Source organism: Columba livia, chromosome 1 (assembly GCF_036013475.1).
Source record: "Columba livia isolate bColLiv1 breed racing homer chromosome 1, bColLiv1.pat.W.v2, whole genome shotgun sequence".
NCBI lineage: Eukaryota > Metazoa > Chordata > Aves > Columbiformes > Columbidae > Columba > Columba livia.
The window spans coordinates 205,573,373-205,597,136 of record NC_088602.1 but is presented as its reverse complement, the minus strand read 5'-3'; the positions used below and the strand labels follow the sequence as shown (position 1 = coordinate 205,597,136).

The 23,764-nt window shown below is 41.3% G+C and overlaps 1 protein-coding gene across 24 annotated transcripts in view; it reads left to right on the top strand.

The window, feature by feature from the left end:
* The window catches only part of CELF2 (CUGBP Elav-like family member 2), a 562,200-nt gene that overhangs the window by 310,821 nt on the left and 227,615 nt on the right, over positions 1-23,764 (top strand). For 2 of the 24 annotated variants that reach the window (XM_065050145.1, XM_065050149.1), the window contains exon 1: positions 2,452-2,929. The exons of 19 other annotated variants lie outside the window; for them this stretch is intronic. In XM_065050145.1, coding sequence (XP_064906217.1) covers positions 2,856-2,929 — 74 coding nt within the window. In that variant the 5' untranslated portion in view covers positions 2,452-2,855. Of the gene's footprint in view, positions 1-2,444; positions 2,930-23,764 lie in introns of those variants that run through there. 3 more of the 24 variants (XM_065050148.1, XM_065050150.1, XM_065050151.1) reach the window with 3 other exon arrangements.

Here is a 23,764-nt window from a genome sequence, read left to right as displayed (position 1 = left end):
TGCCTCTGTACTATAGTAAAAGACCAAATCTTCCATTTTTCCTTCATTTTTAATAAAAGTCACTATTTAGCACACACGTGCAGGTCTAGAAACTGGCATTAATGTTACAAATAACAGCTGAGCCTGTAACAGTGTGAAATGTTCTTTTTTCACCACTTACCCTCTGCATTCAAGAGTTAATTCATACATAGACGCTACGTAATTTATGTTTGAGAAACTAATTATTCAAATGCAGTTTCTCCCTATAAGCTCTCCTTGAATCATATCTTGGTATCTTTTATAGAGAGGGTTTCTTTTTGCATTTGTCGCTGTTCCTGCCTCTAACTTTTAAATGGCAAAAGCAAATGTGCTTTGAAAAGTGTGTTACACTGTAGTTGTTAAATAAAGCAATAACCTATGCACTTGTAATGCTTTCTCTATGACCTACTTACATACTACTTCACCCTCCTTATAGTATGATTAAAAGCTGCTTTGAATCCACTATTCCCTCAAGGGATTTGAGGCTAGAATTTAACAAACTGCTGAGAAGGCTTAAGTCAGTAAGAGGGCTTCCCTACAGCTTCTTCCAGCTAATTCACATGTAATTAAAAGGAAAAATAAATATTTCAAAAGAACATACGTTTTAATGAAGCATTTTTAAGCACTTACACCTTGTGAAATGGGACAAATTTATAAAGATCTCACTATTCCATATGCAGATTTTAAGCAAAATTATTTGTGACTCTCTCCTCCTCACCCCCTTTGCATCCTGTGCAAGGCGTGGATTTACTTTTCAGTCAGCAGCAATGGGACTGTGGTCCTTAAGTGAGACTGAAGTCCCTTAGATTTAGCACGTATCAAAAAAAACGATGAAGAAGAGGTACAGATCCAGCTGGACAGGGTGAAATTAGGGTGGAGACTTCTTACTTAAAAGAGTATCTTCATCCTCACTGAGCTGCCTGTATTTCTCCTGAGCTAAAACCTGTCTCTTCTACAGTGGCAAGATTTTGAAATCGAAAGTTAATCCATCTCGGCTCTGGGCTGGATTAACCACCATGGAGGCCTCAGATCAAAACTCAGGTGGCTGCATCCAGCCAGAGAAAGTTGGGCTGGTTTCTCCTTTTATTTCTACTTGGTACTTATTTGTTATCTGCTGTATAGTCCTACACAGTAATGGATGGGTGACGTAGAGGAACTGCTATTAATTGAGTAAAAAGCCACAGCTTTGCTTTGTGCATGTCTACATAGATGTTTAGGTGCCATGGTGATGAGGACAGTATGTGAACATATAGAACTGAGCAGATTAATAACGCTATAGATATCTGTTCAGGATTGCAGCTGTCCTGCAAGGATTAAGCTGAGGGCCAAGTGAACTTCTTCTTTCCTTAGTCTTGCAAAGTAGGCAAAAAAATCAGCAGCCTGAGGGGTTTTTCTTCCTTTTAACTGTTTTAAATGGAAAAGTCTCTTAGTGCAATAAACCAGACTCCGAAAATTTTCCTCATCTGTATTTTTAGTGTCAAATCAATATTGGTCAAAATTTAAATAACACTTGGCTTGATTGATGGCATATTTATTTATTGGTCAACTTCATTTTATGTTATAATACTCTTCAAAAACTTTAAGTGTAGTAGTTTTTAATTCGCATTTGTTACTTTGTTCAAGCATTGATTATGTAGAACAAATGAAATCATAAAACCTGGGGAGAGATTCAGAAGGAGAAGCACACGCAATGCAGAGAAACGTTTTGTCTGTCTAGACTGCTCAGATCATCCAGTAATCTTCGTAAATATGTTAATATTCTTTTGCCTGGAGCTGCTTTGTATTGAAGCAAGTAGGCTTTGGAGACGCAAAGGAAAATTTATACAGATTTTCAGGGGGCGGTAGCGTGGGGGGGGTGGCTCCAGCTATTTGTATGTGTGGAATTTTGTGTGAGTCTTGGTGGTGTCGCTTCTGTGTGCTGGCTGTGGCCAACTCCGAGTGCAGTGGGGTTGGGAATGGGTTTTAGCAGGTTACAGCCATAAGGAAGGATTTGCCATCGTTACTTATTTGAATTCCTATTTTTGATCAGTGAAGACAGAGTTGCTACTTAGTCTCTTGCAAGACAGTAACATCACTTGGAGCGTTTCATGGGTGCCAAGGTCTGAATGGCAGGATTTCGAGTAGAGAGAGCGTGGACTGAGCACTCTGCCTAAATGTCCCCAGCGCTCCCAGTTTGGCAGTGGCCACTGTGCCTTCATAGCATACTGGGAAGAACTGGCTCTGTGCAAACCGCTCGCGTGTGCTGGTAGAAATTGAAGCAGGGGGTGCCCGGCTGCTCACTCCACGGGGGCAAGGCTGCCCCCTTGATAACGCCGGGGGTGCACCCCCGAAACGCGACCGTGGGGCAGCGGGGAGCGCTGCTGAGGCAGCCGGGCGGGCGCTGGGGCTGGGGCGGCTCTTCCCTCCCTCCCACCCCGCCGCCCGCAAACTTTGGCCGGGCGCTGCCTGCGGGGGAAGCGGCGACCTGACCCCTCCACCGCGGGGAGCCCCGGGCGGCGTGTTCCCCATCCCCGGTGCCTATTCTAGGCCTCTCCCCGGGGCGGCGGGCCCCGCCGGGGGCTCAGGGGTTAACGGGGAGCCGCAGCGGGGAGATGGCTCCGCCTCCCCGCTCAGCACCTGGCGCTCCACCGACAGTTGCCTCAGCAGTCGATTTCGGAGGGGATTGGCGGAAAAAACCAAAGAGGGGGAGAGAAATGTGACAACTGCCGGGGCTGGCGGCTGCCGCGGGGAGGCCTCCGCACCTGTGCCTGCCTCTCCGCCGCCCGGCGCAGTTGTGGGATCCGCCGAGCCCCGCCGCATCCTCCCTCCAGACCGCCGCGGCGCCCCCGGAGCCCAGCATGACTTCTTCGTTCAAGCTGGATTTCCTTCCGGAGATGATGGTCGACGGCCGCTTGCTCGTCTCTGATAGAATGTAAGTGGTGGCGGGGTTGCCGCCGGGTACCCCCATCCCCCGACACCGGGTACCCCCCCCCGCCGCCGAGCGCGGGGCTTTGGCCGGGTCCCCTCCCGCACCCTCCGCCCCTCCGCGGGAGGAGAAGGGGGGGTCTTCCCTCCCCTTTCATTTTCCCACCCCTTTCTCAAGTCACTTGGTGGTCTCCGTGTTGTGTCCCCCGCCTCTCCCGAAAGGGCGGCAGCTGGGTGTTTAGTATTCCGGCAGGTCGGTAAAGGCGGGCGAGGAGCGGCCGGGTGAGGGTTGGGGAGGGGGGGTGTTTATCCGCTGCTGATGCAACGTGGAGAAACGCGCAGCGATCGCGCAGAACCGCGTGCGCTCCCCGCCGTGCCCAGCGGGAATTCCTGCACAGCCACTTGTCCCCTGCACCCAGCCCGGACCCACCCGTGCTACCTCTGCCCTTCCCCAGCAGGATGAAAATCCGCTTGAAGCAGCTTCCTCAGTTTGTCAATTCGAATGAAATCCTGGGCATCCACTGAGAATAACAGCAGGCAGAAAGCAATGATTTTTCTCTTTTTTTCTTTTAAACCTGTTCTCGACAGCTTCCTGGTATGGAGAGTGTTAATTAGGGTGAGGATGGTTGTTTTACACGCAGTTAAACTGGGGAGGAGGTTTATCGGAAGGTGCTGAATGCTGGAATTTCAGAAAGAGAAGTATTCCCCTAGCCCAACTCTGCTCCATTAATCTCAATCTGAAAGTTTCTATTATCATCCTCTTGAGCATTGCCAACTGACAGGGATTTTCAGGTAACCTAAGCGTTATATGAAAAAATAAAAGCTAGAAGTGAGGAAATAGCCACTTGCTGAAATATACGAAAGCTGAGGACTGTGCTGCATTTTTACAGTATCCAAAATGTCTTTTATTTTGTTGCTTTTTCTTCTTTCATCAGGATGACAAATGTGATTTGAGTTACATTAGAATGAAGCGAGAGGCTTTGCCATTGACTCTGTACTGGAGCTATTCCGGTTGAGGCAGCACTTAAGTTACAAGTGTAAATAAACCCGTGTGTGCAGCAGAGACTGTCACCTGTGATTTGCACAAATCAGGTTGCATACTGTGCCCCCATCTAAGACTATTCAGACTTTTATTACCTTCTTTACTGGCAAGCAAACTTTCTCCTAAGTTGAAGTGCTTTCCCTTGCACCAGCAGTGTTCTGCATGGAGATATTCGGTACTGGCCAGTTGTTCAGGCAGCTGAGATTTAACGAGTGTGTGGGAGGGGGGAAAGAGGCAGGGGGAGAACCTGCTTGGTGTGGATGACTTATAGTATTTTTACAGTCCTTGAAGGACAGCACAGTGTTTGCGTAAATGCTGCACGTTATCTCAATTCTGTGATCTTAAATTCAAACTAGTTCTCTGCTGTGTTTTGTTTTCCCATTGTGAGATCCCTGTTTTCATTGGCACCAGTCGGTTGTGGAAAAGGTGCTGTATTTCTTCCCTTTTACATAAATTGCATAAATTTGATGATTAGGATATAAAGTCACAGCTGAACATTTGTATCGCTTCCTCTGTGGGGACTTGCCACAGCCAAGCTTTCCCTTATTTTCATCATCTCAGCTTTGATTAGACTTTTTACCTGCTGTCTTTCCAGGCAGTCAGAAAAGATGCTGTTAACAAACATCTCCAAGCTCAAAGGCACTATTAACTGTGGCTGATGATGCCTTGTTGTCACTTAGGCTTATATAACTTTATCTCCAACTTACCTCTTGAGGGGAGAGTTCCATGTCAAACTCTTCCTTCTGCATCGCTATCTTTATACTCCTCTTCTTTGGGAGGCATCCGTAATGTATTTTAACACAGCTTGAAACACAGTCAGTGTTCATCAGACACAGGTCATAATGTGTGTCCAAAGAAACAAAAATTACTCTAGAGATATGTCAGCTTCTAAGTGGATCTCAAAATACAGAAGATTAATAATGGAATTGTCAAATTGGTGCTGGTTCCTCATATATTGGGGGGGACTTCCTAATCTCTTGAAGAAAGAAGTTTACCTCCTGCATCATCAGCGGTCGTGTGGTGATGTGCTTCCTTGTGTTAAACGAGCTTTGCTTTGCTGCTGCTCTAAGTTAATTGTGAAGAAGTAGGATTTCAAGGGATCATGTATGGTGCATACAAATCAATATCAAGGCTAAATTGCTAAGGGAGCTCCTAGTCCTAAAAATAATAATAATTAAAAAAAATCTTGAAAGTAAATGCTGTCTGTGGAAGCTTTGCTACCCTGCCTTTCACTATTGAAAACATCCTTATTTCCTTCTTCTAGCCAAGTAGTAACATACATTTATTTGCAAGTCCCCAGCTCTCTGGACTAATCAGTGCTGACGAGAATGCAGTTTGATTACGCGTAAGGGGTCATGGGCACGTATGCCCCTCACCCTTGAGCTGGCTCACCCCAGCCGTGCAGCGAGAGGCCGGCAGCGTTCAGGGGGTGGCACGGGGCGTCGCAGAGCGTGCTCCGAGTTACGATGCTGCACAAAACTTCTAACCTCGCCATCTGGTCTAGCCATTGAGTATCGCTTAGTTCAGGCTTTGGCAGAAAGGAATTTCCTATTTTAGAGCGAGGCAATTAGCAAGATACATGTAAAACTCTTCTCTTTCACAGTGAAAATATGCAGAACTGCATGAGTTTTTTTTTTTTCTTTTATGCCGGTGGCGTATCAGATGTTTTAGGAAAACCATACTGTGTCGCTTACACTTCCCGTTCTTTACACATTTAAAAATTCTTTCTAAAGGGAATTCTTTTCAGAATCATCCATTCTTTCAACAAGCAACAGCGAAGGAGGATTTTCAAGGAATAACTTTCAGCGCATACCTATTGTGAAGGTTAACTGCCAGTTTGATAATTATCAAACTTAAAATGCTTTTACCTCTGTGAGACTGTTAATTGCTCTTAAATGTTGCTTCCTCCCAATTTTTACTGCTGTTAAGTTAAATAGAACATCAGATACTTTGAGTATGATTATTTAGTATAATTAAATTGTATGCATGGCATCAGTGTACCTGGTTAGTAACTGAATGGCAATTTTATTAACAAGAATTAGTTAATGAAATGGCTTCGGAAAATAGATACTCCAGGATATAAAGCGTAAAGATACATGAGCTTTTGTTCTTGAGGGCAGATGGCAAGCTGGATGCTCTAGTCATTGTAAATGCTTAAAAGAGACTGCTTGGTTAGTGCTCTACTTAAAGGATCAGAGATTGTTTGACTGATGTTACGTGTGGCCTGTGTGTATTAAGTGTGTGGAGGAAGCAATTTTGAAGAGAAGATGTAGGTGGAATTAGTATGTGTACATTTAAGCAGGGTAGGAGAGGGTTAACGGTTACTAAGTGTGGTTATAAAATGTGAGTTCAATGTAATTTGCTTAGTAATTTCACTGACTTACATGTACACACCAACTGGATGGTTGTAAAGTTGTTGCTTCGAGGATTAAATACTCATCATAGTAACCCCCCACGTTGATTTCTGCAATACCACCAAAGATTTTCTGTTCCACGATACACATTCTGCTGCCTGGGATGACCTTTAATGTCAATGACTCATAGTGTTTGTTGCTACCAAGACAAATTCAAATTTGCCTTTAATTTTTGATAGCTCAGTACAATGCCAATAAAATATATGATGCTTAAAGCAGTCCACATGCAACTGCACGGGTTCTATGGCACTTACGTGTAAAAGCATTTAGCCTTTGAATTCCTGCCTCTTGTAATCCAAGACGAATCAAAATCAGATATATGTGCAATATACTAATTAGAAAGGCAGTGGAGATAAATTTCCAATGCTTTTTGTTTGTTTGTATTTATTGTTTAATAAATAAGGGATGTTATCATTCACAGGCCATGCTAATACTTTGGAAAAACAAACCTTCCCTTTCTGCACTACACTTGCAAAATAGGACTTTTTCCATGATAAGCTAGAGATAATAATTAAAACAAGACCAAACTTCACCACAGGGAAAATTCAACATACTGTTAAAATTTTTTTCAACTATTTGGGTGTTTTTATATGTAGAATATCAAACCATGAATTGCTAACTGAAAATGGATAGCTGGGTATCGGCTGTTTAAGTCCATAGCCTCATCCTTATACTGGCATTTTATTCTAACTTTTATTTAGTAATAGGTTCATTGTAAGTGTCATGACGTTTTACTTGAGTTACTTGCATGACAGATTCCTTGGGCCACTACTGAGGGAAAGTGAAGCAAAAGAAGAAGAAAATTCTTGATTGTTGACAAAGAGCTTCAGAAAGGAAAATAAATCTTTTTTATATCAATTCAGTAATTGTTATTTCATGATGTCCTTCTCCCCATCATCTTTTCTAGTGGCTGCCTAGAACCCCATTCAGTATTAACCTACAATATTTAAATATATCTTCCACTTCCTGTGATATGATCTTACAAGTTTCGAAGCCTCCTCCACATGTATTCATCATCCAAATTAATCATCAGTTATGATTGCTTTAAAAAACTTTGACAACTCTAAATATTTCATTGGCATTTTAGGGTGTTTGATATCTTATGAGCATTTGGACTAGTCACATTTCATAAGTAATTCATAGATTAATATAAAAATATTTGACCCAACCGATATGGGGGAATGGTGTACAAAATCTTGTCGTTTTTAAAAGCTCCTGGAATGAAGATAATACACTTTGACAAGACAACCCTCTAGAGAAAAATAATTGTTTTGTAGTTAAGCACATAAAAACCTCTTTCCTTTGAAAGCAGTGAGGTGATTTTTTTTTCTCTTCATTTCTACAGACTGTGTTTCTATAGCAGATTATTTCTTGTGTGTTCATATAATTGTCCAAGTATATTGCATCTCCTGACATGGTTTCCTTTGATTAATACAAACTGGTGACAGGGCAAGGTTAAGCAGAGGCTAAAGTCACAAAACAGAGAATAGACAGAGAGAGCGAGGCTGAGCTTCCCTTGCCAAAGAAGTGGGAAAACAGGAAACAAACCTTCATAGGTGCAAGAAAAATGCAGGAACAAGAATGCCTATTTGGAAAATAAAAACTAATTAGAGCAATAAATGTAATGTTCCCAAGTAATTGTGAAATAATTATTCCCCTTTAGAATCATCATACTTTAATTGCTTTCCCCCGCATTCCTGCATTCCGCATGCCTATGGAAAGGAAGAGGAGCACTTGTGTTCCCTCCAGGATTTCATTTTTCATTTGCTCTAAGCTGCTGGCTTTCTCATAAAGGTTTTCAGAAATATGTTGTCTTAAACACTATTGTGTTCTTCCATATGGTGTTAAAAAGAAAAGGTGAATGGCAGATGCTGAAACTATAAATTCTCTCCTATCGTCCAGGTAAAGCACCTTGAGATTTAGTTGTGCAGTTTATCCATCCTCTGTATCACAGATTTATAATCAATCTCTCATTTTCATTGACTGTGTTACATAAATAGGACACACTTCAGCAGTGTATTCTCTTCACTCACAGCTTGATCCTTGAAAAATCAGCTGACAATAGTTTAAAATTATAATATTAATAAAGAGGAGATCATCTGGCCTTCAAAATGACATCTGAAAGCAGCTCTGTTTTGTGTTAAATCTTAATTACTGTATTTAAATGAATGCCTAAATGAGCCAATTCACAAAGGAGTTGCCTACTGTACCAATAATGCCTGTTTGGTGCTTTTTTGGTTCTTTTTTTTATTTCCTGTGGGTTTACACAAGTATAAAGCAGTTTATATTGAAGAGGACAGCTATGTTCTCTGACCTTTTAGAGCTGAACTGAGTCTGGTCTCTGCCTTGGGACAGCCTCTCCCTTGTCCATCAAACAGTGGCAATGCTTAAAGCCATGTTCAAAAGCAATGCCACAAAAGAAACATTGGCACAAGAGCAGCAGGAAATACTCTGTGTCAGCCACCTGAGTGTTATTTTTGAATTTACCTATTGCTTACTATCAGGAGGAGGAAATTCTCACACCTGAAGGAAAGAGTTGTGGCTTAGGACCGGGGTGCAACTTACACCCTACCTGTAAATATGCCAGCCCTGCTGCCTTCGATTAGTCTGGAAGGGATGTGATCATGTCCAGCTCTGCCCAAGTTAGTCTGGAAGAAGATAAATGTGTCCAGCTGTGCCCAGGTTATTCTGGAAGGGGACAGCTGTGTCCAGCTGTGCCCAGTTCACCCCACTCCTCACTGCCACCAGGGATGCACTCATCCTCTCTGAAGGAATTTGCAGGGAATTAATCTCTGTCCTTTCCCCGTCAGCCTCTGCGAGTTGAGCCACTTCGGGTTTGCCAGGAAAACAACAACAACAGCAACCTGAGTATTTTGTTTTATGATTTTTCACATCCCTCTTGATTTCTTAGGTCGTTCTGTGGATCTTACTCTGGGGTCTTAAAGTTTACAACCATGGTAATTTGAGAGATGCAGCCATTGATCTTCCATTAAAATGGCATTAGTGATCTACTGATTTATTATTATTATTTTCCTTTTTCTGTGCAGGTAAGCATCATAAAGCAAATATAGCCCTGACAGAAAGGCTTAACACTGACTGTCTCCGAGCAGTGGTGGAAATTCATTGCAATGCTGATTTACAACTTTTTCAGTTCCTTGTTGTTCAAATGTACTGACCCTTAGACACCAGTGGAGCTGACATGTGGGTAAGAGACAGGAGATGTCCAGCTACACCCCCCCTCCTGTAGGTGGGTATCTCCTGGATAGGAGGACAGGCAGTTCCTGTGGAACCAACTATGACCCTTTCTGTCCCAGACTATATTGCGCTTTTTCTTGAGCTCTGCATCCTATATCCCTTGAAGCAGTTCCCGTCTGATTGCAAGTCACAGCTGACAAGAGCTATCTTTTGTTTCATAACCCTGAAAAATAATGAAGATCCTTCATCCTCTTAATCCAGAGGCACAGCGCTGTCTTTTCATTTGATACACACACACACTTCTCCCTCTTTTTGGTTCTTGATGGCTTCACATCACTAACTTGCTCAGAGATGAAAAACAAAAAGAAATCCACAACTTGCTTGACCCACCACTTGTTGTGTCGTTGACTCCAGACCTCGCTGGCACTTGGTCCAGTGGTCCTGACGGTGCCTGGCCTGGTGTGCATGAAACAGGCCCAAGTAATTGAAAGTTATTAACTTCTGGCAGAGGATAATATGCTGAAGGGAGTGGAGCATCTCCCGTGTGAGGAAAGGCTGAGGGAGCTGGGGCTCTTTAGCTTGGAGGAGACTGAGGGGTGACCTCATTAATGTTTACAGATATATAAAGGGTGAGTGTCAGGAGGATGGAGCCAGGCTCTGCTCGGTGACAATCAATGACAGGACAAGGGGTAGTGAGTTCAAACTGGAACACAAAAGGTTCCACTTAAATTTGAGAAGAAATTTCTTCTCAGTGAGGGTGACAGAGCCTGGAACAGGCTGCCCAGGGAGGTTGTGGAGTCTCCTTCTCTGCAGATGTTCAAACCCGCTTGGACACCTTCCTGTGTAACCTCATTTGGGTGTTCCTGCTCCGGCAGGGGGATTGGACTGGATGAGCTTTGGAGGTCCCTTCCAATTCCTGACATTCTGTGATAATTGTATTTGAAAATCTACAAAATCAAGCCATCTATTCCTTTCCTGTATTTATTTTTTTTTTTTTATCCTGGCTCACTCAATTGCTGAGATCTGTCAGCCTTCGCCTGCAATTCATTGCTGTTGAGAGAGACATCTGGCTATGCCCTTTATCAATAAACGCTTTTATTTTTTGTTAATATTTTACCACAGATGGATCATAGAACAAGCATTAAGAGTCTGAAATGTTGTCAAGCACACTCCATGCCCAGTGGCTATCTCTTAAAGAAAATCCTATTTTGTACCTGCTTTTCATACAAAACACTGTAGAAATCACAAGATAGGTGGCTGCAGTTTTGCTTGATTTTTGCCATGCATTTTAGTAAACTTCATCCCCGTGTCACATCATTGAAGGGTGTAAAGGGTTTAGATTGCGGGGTGACAATAAAACCCTGGCAGATGTATTGTTAACCTCCTCTCCCCGCCACTTCCCGCTTTTGCCTTCTTCCCCCCTTCCCCCTCAGGACAGGCGGTCTGGAGGGAAAGAAGGACAGAGAGAAGAGAGTTGGAAAAATTAAAAATGTTTTACTAATGCTACTGATAAGAATAGAGAAAATAATACAAAATACACAAAACCGATCTTGAAAGTCTCAGCAACTGCAGAGCCAGCACCCGAAGTCCTGGACTGGACTCTGCAGCCAGCCGGAGCTGGATTCAGTCTCTCACTAGGCCTCAGTTTGCAGGGACAACTAGCAAGGTCCTCTCCTAATGTCGGCCGTAAGAAGAAGGGACAAAAAGAAGGGAAAAAAGGGATCGAGATCCTCGTGATCTCCCACTTTTATATGAAGTATTCGCGTGAATGGAATGTTATACACTGTCAGTTTCTTGGTCACCTGTTTCTCGTTGCCCCTCTTGCGAGATGTCAGTCTGTCCTTATCAATAACTTCGCATTCCATTGCTATGTTTGCCAAAACATGTATGGGGTTCTCCAGGAAAATGCAGCTAATACGAAGCTTTAGCTGACAGGCAAATTCACTAAAAGAGAAACTTGTTTTTTAACAAAACCAGGACAAAGGGAAAAAATAATCTATCATTTTATTTACAATGTTTCAGTATAAGCATACAGAAAACTTCATCATTTCATTGGTCAGTAAATAAACATTCATTTTTTTTTAAGTTCAGACTGTTACTTCAAGTATGAATTCTCTTCTGTAAACTCCTAGTTCTTTCGGATTGTTTAGTCTTTAAAATTGATTCTTGAAAATATCCTGATTGGGGGCTGCTTCAGACATTTTACTGTCAAAAATATAAATGCCTCATTAAGGGGTAGCCACAAGTTGATATGATCTCTCCGAGGAAAAAGTTGCAAACATCCTTCCCCTTGTCCTAATGTGACCTATGTAATGCCACTTGTTTCTTGAAGGACTGAAATTTTAGGATTGCAAAGTGAGCACTGGCTTTCTCTGACAGGTTCAGAGTTGCCGGAGGGAGAAGAAGAGGAAGAAATAAAATGACCATTTAATTCTGCAGGTTGCGGAAAAACAAGTGAGGCAATTCGTAGAAAAAGAGAACGTCTCTGGACACGTAAAGCACTATTATCTGATATTTTTTTATCAACTGTAGCCTGCAGTTCATGTTCAAGCCAAACTTCCAATGGGCTTACAGGAGCTTGGCTTGAATGAGGAATGCATAATGCTGGGTTTTGTGTCCCATTCAAGGCTGTCCAACTCCGAACCATGAATTGCAATTGTATAAATGTTTTTTGCAGTCTTTTTTTGGTTGTTCTCTTCAGAGTGAGCTTCAACATGGAAACACAAGGCAACTAACCTTTCAGATACTATTCTACGTCCTAGCAGAGTGAGTTGCTAGTTTGATGATGGAGTGGAAGACAAGTTGATTTTCCTCTGCCATGTGTTCTTTTGAGGGATGTTCACTCACCTCAGGTTGGGGCAGGGGGGTTTCTTTTGTTCTAGAGGAACCTTTTCCCCTTTCGTAGAGAGGAGGCTTCATGTTAACGCCTGAGGGCTCTCAGCTTTCACCAACATATATCTTTATCATTTGGCTGCAGAAGACAGAGTATGACTTTTCCTTTTAAGTCAGTTTGCTGGCTGTGGAGAAAAGAGTAAATGCAGCAGCTTCATAACAGAGCTCAGCTATAGTCAAAGTCCAGCAGTATCTTACAGATTTTTAAAACAGTTGTGTTTGCCTGATTTCATTATCGTTTAAGTGTAACCTTGTATCTCATGTGCTAGACCACAGTTATTTATCTTCAAGACTCTGTACAATGAAGAGAACCTCAGAGTTTTCATATCTTCTTCTTACCATGCTCAGTGTCTGTGGTGTTTCACTGGAATGGAGCTTTGCATGCTTTGTTATATGTTGTAGTGCATAATGACTTAGGGGCAGATTGTGTATTTTTGAGCTTTTTTCCTGCAACAGCCATTACAACATGGCCTTGTTAATGTTGATGTGGGGTTCCTAGCTGTCATTGTAAAGTAAGACAGAAGCAGCTCTTCAATGTCCTATGCAAAGTCTACTTTGGAACAAACATGCAGTAGTTCATAGAGGAGTGAGATCTATTTTCCAGCCATCAGTATTGTTCACCAGGCTTAGTTTGGCCAAAGCAGTCTTCATCAGCACTGCCTGATCCATGTGTTTTTAAAGTATTATTCCAGGCTCCTTTAGGTCATTTCTTCTTCCCCCCATGTGTACAGTTTATCGGATTTGGGAAAAGGTCCCACATTGTTGCCCGTGTGTCCTTGTCATGGAACAGCAGGATATTCGTAGCAGGAGATACACACCAGGATTCAGAAAGGAACAATTTTCAGCTTGCTAAGATATCCATATTGCTACCTGGATGCTCTGCAGGAGCTAGAGAGGTTTTGACTGTTTCTCTGGCTCTTTGCTCTCTCTGTCCTCACCTCCACATCAGGGGACACTTAGACTTTACTTCACTGGCCTGTAGAGGATTTGAAGGTCTCTGGGCTTCCCTAGGCTCTCTGTTTCTACTCAAGTGGGAAAGGAAAAGGACACGACTGCTGCTGACTTGAGCCAGTCAGGTCTGATTTTTGTTTGGTTTGAAGCCACAGATATGGAATGAATTTGGAGTTAAGAGATGCCAGACCCCTGGGTAAGATGAATATTGTGGCAGGGAGATATGCAGAAGAAAACAGGAGGAGAAAGATATGTATTTAGGCAGACTTTCATAAAAGATGCAAAATCAGGATTACTTAGCAGAGAAAATAACCATTTAAAATTAATGTTATGTTTAAAAAGTGGAGCATCATTTGTGTTAACAGGAGTGAAGATTTCATTTTTAAGCTCAGCAAAGCCTCAAATCCCAGAAAATGCAAAATTGCTGCTGATAATTTCTAGAGTGTGAACCTGGAAGGCTTCACGAAAACTTAGAAAGAAATAAATAAAGTTCCCTCCCCTTCCCAAAAAGTCTTTGGGAAAAAAAAAATCTGTAAATATTTAACGGCTAATAATTACATTGCAAATAACCAGAGAACAAAGCGCTTTTATCCAGTCCTATAATATGCTGTAAATAATGAAAACCCTCCTAGATCTAGCTGAAAAACTTTTTCTTTTTTTAATCAGTGAAGAAGCTTAGCATCTAGCACTTTAAAAATCCAACAACATGGCTAAAACTCATTTTCCAGTCTCTTACCACTTCATGTCACATTGTTCTCTGTCCTTGACATATACAGTTTGCCCTGCTTATATCTGTTTAAAATGCTGGGAGCCTTCAGTGTGCTTTGCTCCACGTTGTGTACCTACCACATTGTGTTCCACCCTCTCCTGCCTCTTAAGGTAGGAACTACCCTGCTCTGCTGTCTCCACTTGGCCACTACTAAGAGGTTGTTTTGACTGTTGGGTCCACTCAATATTCAAACTTCTGTGATTTTTTCTCAGCTAATCTGGTGGAAGAAGTTCCTATAAATATCTGCAAAACGTGTATTTTATTTTCCTCCTTTCTTGATAAAATACATAAGAGAAACCTATTGAACTTGGAGAACTACCTATTATACAATGATTCTATATTCTTAGTAGCCAGCTGGTGGCTCATCTCTCAGAACTTCCTGGAAATATCACCATCATTTTTGGTCTGTGCTCACTGACCCAGCATACTGGAATTATCAGCCCTGCCTAAGACTTGTTAGGTCTTTTGGGGATCTGTTGTCTAATAAAAATGTTACTTGACAGAATATACACATCTGGAATATTGTGCCCAGTTCTGGGCCCCTCAGTTCAAGAGGGACAGGGAACTGCTGGAGAGAGTCCAGTGTAGGGCAACAAAGATGATGAAGGGAGTGGAGCACCTCCCTTATGAAGAAAGGCTGAGGGAGCTGGCGCTCTTTAGTTTGGAGAAGAGGAGACTGAGGGGTGACCTCATTAATATATAAATATTATAAATATATAAAGGGTTTATAAATATACACAGGGTGAGTGCCACGAGGATGGAGCCAGGCGCTTCTTGGTGGCAAACAATGATAGGACAAGGGGTAATGGGATCAAGCTGGAACACAAGAGGTTCCACTTAAATTTGAGAAGAAACTTCTTCTCAGTGAGGGTGACAGACACTGAAACAGGCTGCCCAGGGGGGTTGTGGAGTCTCCTTCTCTGGAGACATTCAAAACCCACCTGGACATGTTCCTGTGAGGCCTCACCTAGGCGTTCCTGCTCCAGCAGGGGGATTGGACTGGATGATCTTTTGAAGTCCATTCCAATCCCAAACATACTCTGATACTCTAGGTTTTCTCACATCTTTGTAGTGAAGGCTTTATTAGGTTCTCTTATCTCCATTTTTAAAATAGTTTCATACTAGAGTTGTGAACCAAATATGATAGTATCATGTTTTGTTGGCTTTTTTTCCACAACAACAAGTTGCCCTACTTACTCAATGCAAATCACTGTGGATCTACATAATATGTCTTTCTCAAGGGCATCTGTTAATTCTGTGTGATAAGCTGAGAGTTTCAGCCAGGAATACTGAGCATTGAAAGAAGACCTGGTTAAACTCAGTCGGACTTAAATTTAATCAAATTTTAAGCCATTCTCCCAAATTATAGCTTTGACAGACTTTGTGTGTGAGCAGTTGCTTCAGTATTGGGGTGTTTAGGTGAAACTTTTATCATTAATAGGAACAGCATTCCTCTATACAGTAGGTATATGCAGTTGCAAGTTAGATGGTGCAGCAGGAAGACATACATTCAGTACATTATAGTCCTTTCTTTAAGAGCTTGACTCTATGTCCAGTGCAACTGGTGGTAAAACTCAATTAACAGGTGTGGTTTAGAATCAGCTCAGATTCAGATTCCAGAAAGACTGGTTTTTATGAATAAATTAAGGACTGAATCCAAGGCTTGTTGATGGGCAAAGTCCCTTTGATTTCAAAGCACTCTGTATCTGTGATCCGAATGCACTGCAAACAAATAAAGACAAAGAATTTATGTTGATTGAACATATTCAGTGTGACAAGAGCTTAAGTCTGATTGTCCTCTTTGCTTATGAAACACAACTGTGTGCTTCTTCCCAGGGTTGCTGGAAGACAAGTATTTTGGTAGCTGCATGCTAGGATTCCCAATTAGTGCAAATGCTGGCTCTGTGCTGAGAATCACAAAGCTCTATGAAATTGAGAGAGATATATTTTTGGGTAATCCTCATTTGCCTTCAGAGATGTAGGGAATTTATCCTCTGGTTTTGGGTTCTTTTGTTTTATTTCTTTTTTTCTTAAAAAATAAAGTCATCTTGATCTTGCAAGGCAGTAAGATTAACGGTATCAAAATACTTGCAGTACAGCTGTGGGCTTTAATGAGATGAGGTTCTCTGCTTGCTGACTGCCCTTGGTTCTCACCCCTTTGTGCTGGTTGGGGAACACTTTGTGGCATCAAGCTCTGGGTCTGCCTACCTCTCATACCTAATTGCCTGTGAGATTTTGGGATAGCATATGGTTCTTTGTTCTGATATGCGAATACGCATCCTATTCTTTCTGTGTGTAAATCTCTGTCTTCTTTAGAAAGCAGGTTAATTTTCTTAGTCAAGGAGCTCAATGTGCTCTAAGGGATGGATATGTTGAAAGTAACACCAAAGCAGCATCCAGATCAGTTGTGCCTCAGGCTGATTGTGGTTTACTACTGAGGTGGATGAGTAGTTACTATGAATATAGAAGCATGAATCACTTTTACTTAGCATATGATTAACTTACATGAAGCAGAGCTCCTCTGATATAGATTAATTTTTCAATATCAGATACATACATTTTATGTATGTACCCTAAAATAATTTACTCTGGGTGGATCTTCTGACCAAATTAAGTGTTTGATTTCTCTTCCTCAAAGTCCTGATCATGTTAGCTTTGAAGCAGTCTTCAGTCTCGCTTTTAACGTAAACCTGATTAGTTTGTCTCAAAGTGACTTACCCCCTTGCAACATTGATACCTCTTCACTTTTTGGGTTTACTTTTGCAACTGCAAACTGCATGGCCGTTTGAGCAAGGTGTACTGATATACCTCCATATTTTTAGTTAATGTATTTTAAATATTTTATAGACATCAGATTTTCAAAGTAACTTCAGTTAATCTTCATTAAGGCAGAGTAAAAGCAGAACGTACGTATGGGTTAGTTTAAACCCCCATCTTTTTCATAGTGAACATTATCTTGTTGAAATGCCACCACTCTTGGCACAAGACAAGCTTCATAACCTAAGAGGATGTGATTTGAGTGGAGCTTCCATGCCCCATGTGCTCATTGTGTTCTTGCCACTGATGCAAACTATCTATAATTACATTTTCAAGAGAATGAAAATTGCAGTCTTTGTGGGACAAAAATGCAGCTGAAGAATGGAATGTATATCCTCTCCACCCTCATTATAAGGCTTATAAAAATCAAACTATAAGGCCCAGTACCATAGCTTTCAGATACAGGAAACCAGCACCATTAGCCTGTGTTAGAGAATTTTTGGCTGAAAATTATGGCCTTTTGATGATAAAGCTATTGCTCTTATTTCCAATAGTTTGCCATTTAAACTAATGGAACTAAAATTTGTTATTGAGATCAGTATAAATAAAAACCAGAGTAATTACTCTGGTTTTTGCTTATTTATAATGTTATTTTCATGGATTTGAGATTTCATTCATGGTTGATGGTGACAGCTAATCCTGAACTTTTATAATATGCTTTTTGGAGTAAAAAGTTGTAGAATCATAGTATATTACTCACCTGTTCATACCACCCATACATTCTTTTTCTCTCATGAGCTTTAGTTTTCAGTGGTTGTGTTTGTTTGTATTTTTTTTGTTGTTGCATTCGTTTGTTTGTTTTGTTTGTTTTCCCCAAAGTGGGGCATTTGAATACTTTCTGAAAGTGGAATTTGATCCTACAGGGATGTTCCTGGGGAGATTGCTGATAGGTGTATTTGATGAGAAAGACACATGTAGTTATTGGTTCTGTGATGTACTGCAGTGAGGAGTGTGGGCAGAGGTGCCGAATGATCATGTGAATGCTAATTAATAAATAAGGGGTGGTACTGAATGCCTATACATCCATGAGCAATTAATAAGTGCAGGTATGTAGGTCAATGAATTTATTGCTAGTGGCACAAATAGTCTGGACTGGAATTAGTGTGTCCACTGTTTTCCTTTCAATCTGGTTGTTTTTTCTTGTTCTAAAGAGAGAAATAATTTGGATGCTCTTCATAGGTTCACAGGTTTTCTTAAAAGCAATTCTAAAAATCATTTGGATGAAATAATACGAGTCTTATTACACATTTGTTTATGACCATCTAGCTTTCTGTGGAAGGGGCTCTGGGAAACTTCATATTGCAGTCAGGTGACAACAGAGGCAATTAGATCCATGTGCTTTATGCAATTGCTGCCCAAGTTGGTAATTCTGCCTCCAAGTTCTGCTGCCTGATTGCCGCAAGTTATGCACAGCAACACCATGGTGAATGAGTGCTGAAGTTCCCAGGACAGCATCTATTCTTAGTGGTCCAGCAAAACTTATTAAGAAAAGTAATTAGAACAAAGCTCAAGTACATTAGCCTCTTTAATGCCCCCGAATTCTCAGAGCTATCTTCAACATCGGCAGAGGCTGTATTTCCAGCAGAGAAACTGAAGAAACTTTCTTTGCAGAAGTTAAACCCACTTTGGTCTTAGCATAGTGGTAGAAATAGCTTCTTGTGTAACAGTACCAAGACGCAGACAGACAAAAGGGCGGTGCTGTGCCCATTAGTGAAGATAACCCACCTTTGATTTTATTTTTATGAATTAATTTCTGTCAAGATGTAAGGTTCTGTGTTTCTACCCGCTGAGGCTCAAGAGCTATAAAATGGCTATATAGCTAACTGTTTCTCTTTCAAGAATCATTGTTTTCTTTCTTTCTTTCTTCCTCATCTGTTAACTCTGGCAGGTTAGAAATGTATTTTCTGCTTGCAACACCACCCAGCGTTGCATTTGCTCAACAAATCTTCTCCACGGTCCTCCTGAATATTTGTTTCTCCATAGGAGTCCAAAAAAACGATTGCAAGCCTGTTCGGTCTCTCTTGTTGGGTGAATCAAAACTCTTTCTCCTCAAGCCTTCAGGATGTTTTTGGGGAGGTCTCTCTGGTCTTTAAGCTACTTCAGAAATGTGGGTGGCCATCTTACTGAGGGAAGGAACCTTCAGTAGATTTGAAGACGTTCAATACCGCGAGATACAGGCTCTATTGAGCAGACCACAAGATGAGCTGCTCTTCAGTTTTCTAATCATGTACCCATATTCATTCAGCTTGTGTACTTATCTCCTTCCCCAGGCATCACTCTCACAGATAATTGTGGTATAGATGGATGAGAATTAACAAAGTGCCCCTAGAACTGTAGGATGTCCAGTTAGGTAGGTATGTATGGACAGTTCAAAGCAGACAGGAAAATGATTTTCTAGGTTTTACCAGGTCCAGACCACTCACATTTACTTACTGAACAAACAATCTTTTTTATAAAATGAACTACTTTCTTCCCTTATGCCGATTAGTGAAGGTTTTTTAGGTGTTCTCTTCTGTCACACTCATGTTTTTTTTTATCTTTGTTCTTCAGTTGGCTTAGAGAGGACTTTTGATGCTTTCTGTATTGTTGCTTCAAAGACCAGGTAGTCATGTCTAGTGTCAGTCCCAGCAACATGCAATCTGTATAGTAAATTAAACAGAATAACTCTCTTTTTTTTCCTCTTCCTAAAAAGGGATTCTTTGTTCAGTGGAAGCTGCTAAATTGCAAGGATTGCATGGCAGCTTGTGTTTCTGTGAACACCCGAGAATGGCTGAAGCCCCATCACTGTGACCACACCAGTACTCTGATATTTGTTTTTTTTCTTCATGGCAACCTTTAGACCTGTGAGGGAGTGAAACAAAGTCTCATTTCAGATCTTTGTGTCTTAAATTTCCCATGGCGCTGAAAATGTCACCTTCGTTAATTTTAGAAGATTTCCAGCATGTTCCCAAGGATGGAGAGGAAGTATGTCCCATAACTCCTGAGGCAGGCTGCTGCGGACAGGATTGATGTTAGTTTCATAACCAACTTTTTAATAAAATACACTGCTTGAATATCAATATTACAGTAGTCAGAAAAGAGTCTGCTGCTACCTGCGTTAGAGTCGCTGCTTCCCCACACTGAGGAGTTGAACGCCAATCCTCAGGCTATTTTATTCTGTAATGCTAATAGCACTAATACAGTATCATTGTGTTTGAGGCTTCAAAGATACTATACAAGCATTTTCTTATGATTCCCTGATCTTTGCATTTATACCCAGCTGTTTGTTATTCAGTTCAGCCATCAGCATCTAAGTCTCAATGGACCATGTAATATGCAGCTGTAGCCAGATGTAATGCTTCCTATTCCTAAATGTTTCTGTTAGAAGCTAAGAGTGGCAGGCTAAAGACTACTGATAACAGTGTTGCTTGCATTAATTTAAACTCTAGAGCTACACTGATTCTGTTTGGCAAATTTATTCCATGGCCAACAAGCAGAGCAATATTTCCAATCTCCATCGTTGCTAGCAGTGTTGACATTAAATACATCGAGTATGTCGGCACTGATACAGAATGTACTTATAGTGCTAATTCAAATAGGAGAAGGATGTCCAATTTGCATAAACAAATATATTTTCAGATACAGTTCTATTTAAGAGAGATAAAGACGGGAAGGAGCTTGTTCTAAACAATGATTCGCAATGATTTAGAACAGTTCAACAAATCTTCACCCTCTTTAATTTTTTGTTTTCTGTGGATAGCTGGGGAACCTTTACAATACCTTTTTCAAGCTGCAGGTTGGTCTTGCTCTGCTCAGCTTTCCCGGCTTGGCTGGTGGCACAAAGGGAAGCTCAACATTTGAGTTTTCTGTTGCAGATTGTTCTGAAGCACTTGGCAGATCACTTCAGCAGGTGTGTAACCTCATCTGGGTGTTCCTGCTCCGGCAGGGGGATTGGACTGGATGAGCTTTCAAGGTCCCTTCCAATCCCTAACATTCTGTGATTCAGGTGACTGGGGTTGTACAGGTGCTTGTGGAGACTTGGTCAAGACCATCACTAGAAGTTGATGTCAATGTGTGGTTAGAGGCCTCTGAGACACTTTGGGCAGTAGAGTTCTTCACAATTAGACAATGCCCTGCCAGTGCGGACTCAGCATGCATCAAAATCTTCACGAAAATGAACTTTTCTATGGGGATTTTTATTTTTCATTTGCAATGCATCTTTAAAACACATGCTGTAGGTTCTGCTTTGTCATTTACAGGTGTATAGTTTAATTCAATGTAAGAATGAAAACAAAATTACATTTATAGTGGTCTCTCCTTGTTCCTTCCCTTGCTCAGCCCCTGTCCCTATCCCCAGCCTGTTTTGTTTTGTTTATTTAATTTTTTTTTTTTAATTACTCTGCACACTAAGTAATCCTAATCCAGCAAGGTTGTTCAGGTTATGAGCACTGCCTTGTTTTCAGCTCCTCCCTCTGTTCCATGCATGCCTGGGGTGGCTGGTGCTGCACAGCATCAGGATTCTGCCCCACGTGCCCGGCAATATGGGCTCGTGTTTCGATTCCAGAGCGAACAGCACTACACAAAGGATTTGATGTGATTGTAATGAATTGCACAGGGGAAGTGCTTGTTTGAAATCAACTCCATTAACTCAGAGCACAAACCATCGCAAAGTCAACAGTTTTTATGAGTGGCCACCACCAGCCATCTCTTTTGAAAACACTAATGGGCTGTTTAATTAGGTGATGAAAATTGTTTACAGTTGGTGATCTCAAGTTTTGTCATTTTAATAATGGTTAAATTCAATCTCTTCTTTGATTCTTGGCAACTCTCTCATTGTTTCATAACCTGCTTATGTCTAGTTTAATTCATTTGCTCATATTAAAGCTGAACCTCTCTCATGCAGCAGTGGTGTTTACTTAACTGCACTGTGTCATTATAATAGGTGGTGAATGACTAATATACAGCAGTAGATGTTAAACAAGTATAGCATTGCAAGAGAATATTTACATTTGTGGAAGACGTATTCCTTTTGAGCTGACTATGTGTGAGACCTAAAGATAATTCTGCCAATAACGTCCAAATTTCAACTGTTCCTGTGCATCTGTTACTCCTTGTGTTGTGCTAGCTTCTCTCTCATTCAGTTTACTAATAGCTGTCACTTTGAGCATCCAAAAGGCAACATACAGAAGTGTCCTTGTATGCTTGTTTTCGGCTTCAGTGATTGCTGTACAGCCATGGCCAAGAGCAGAAGTTTTCTTCTTTTAATTTTCTGATGCTTTATCCTTACTTAGAGGTGGCAGGCTGGAATATTGGGAAGCACTGAACTGACTGCTAATTTTTATGAATGTGGGTGCGCACATGATGCCTATAAGCTCCTTTTTACCCTGTGCAAATTAACTACAGAGACGGACAAGTCCCTGTCTTAACAAGCACACAGCCTAAGCAACAGGAAAAAAAAATGGTTGGAATGTGAAAAACAAAATGGAAGCACACCTGAATTACGAGAGGTGTGTCCAGACTCACTGGATGGCATTGGCAGAGGCCAGGAGATGCCTGGTTCCCTGTCCCCTGGTCCTGTGCCCTCTCAATGGTCTTGGATTTTGGTTTGTTTGTGATAGCATTAGCTATATGCCACGTATTTTGCAGATTCTTTCTGCCAAGGAGCTTAAACGCAGGCAGATAAACAAACTGACAGATGCTGGGGAAGGGAGTGACTTTCGTGTTTTGTGTTTGTTTTTTGTTTTGTTTTGGTTTTTTTGGTTGTTTGTTGTTTTTTTTCCCCTCCATTTCAAAAGTATGTCACATATGGGTCTGAGTTCAGAAGGGGTAGTAGCCTTTCAGATGGATTTTGGACACCACCAAGGGGTGTTTTTTTGAGGAACTGCTGACTATTCTGTTCAGAAATCACAGTGTTGTCAGGTTGATACTATGATATGAAATCCTACAGCATTTGTAAACCTCCATGCACCTCCTATTTTTGCATTGCAGATGTAAAGGCATCATTAAGATAAGTGTGTAATATGCTATGTGGGTAATTAAAGCATTCTTGCATAGCTTTCCCTTGCAAAGTGGCACCGAAGGTAACAACTATATGTGACCAGTTAGGTAAAGGTTGTGCTTCCTGGAGCTCAGAAACCAAGTAGGAGACCCAGGCCCATCTTGGTGGCTTCTAAGTCTTGGTTACCTTTAGCAAATCCTAGTTTTCTAAGACATTTTCAAAGGAAGTCCTCCTGCAGATCAGCTGCTCAAGTGTTTTTTAACCCTAAAATCCACAAAAAAAGACAAAACCTTAGCTATAATTTTAGAGCAGGTCTCACCACAGCAGTTGTACCTGTGTGGCCAGCTAAGCGTATAAAAACCAAAGAGGTAAGAAGATTGTACACAATGGGAGAGGTGTTTTCAAACATGACAGTACTCACGTAAGGCATTTTCCACTGCCATCATGGATACTTAGCTTTCTAAAATCAAGGTAAACAGGCAAGCAGTGGATTGTTGTAATCCTTTGTCTCTGACATTACTGGACTTCTGGAAAGTATTGTGATGCTGTTGTAGTAGAACAGGTGGTCTATTATGTAAATAAGAATGATGGAAGAAGAAATGTTTATGTTCAAGGAGTAGAACTACATAAATAATTCAAAGGAAATATGTTTTCTCCCATTTTCAGGCTGCTGTGTTCTTGGGAAGTTCTCTAAATATGCATAGCAAGTGCAAGCAAAATAGGTTTTTAAAAATTTCTAATTGTATGTGCCATTTTCTCCCTAGGGAGTAAACAGATGAACTAAA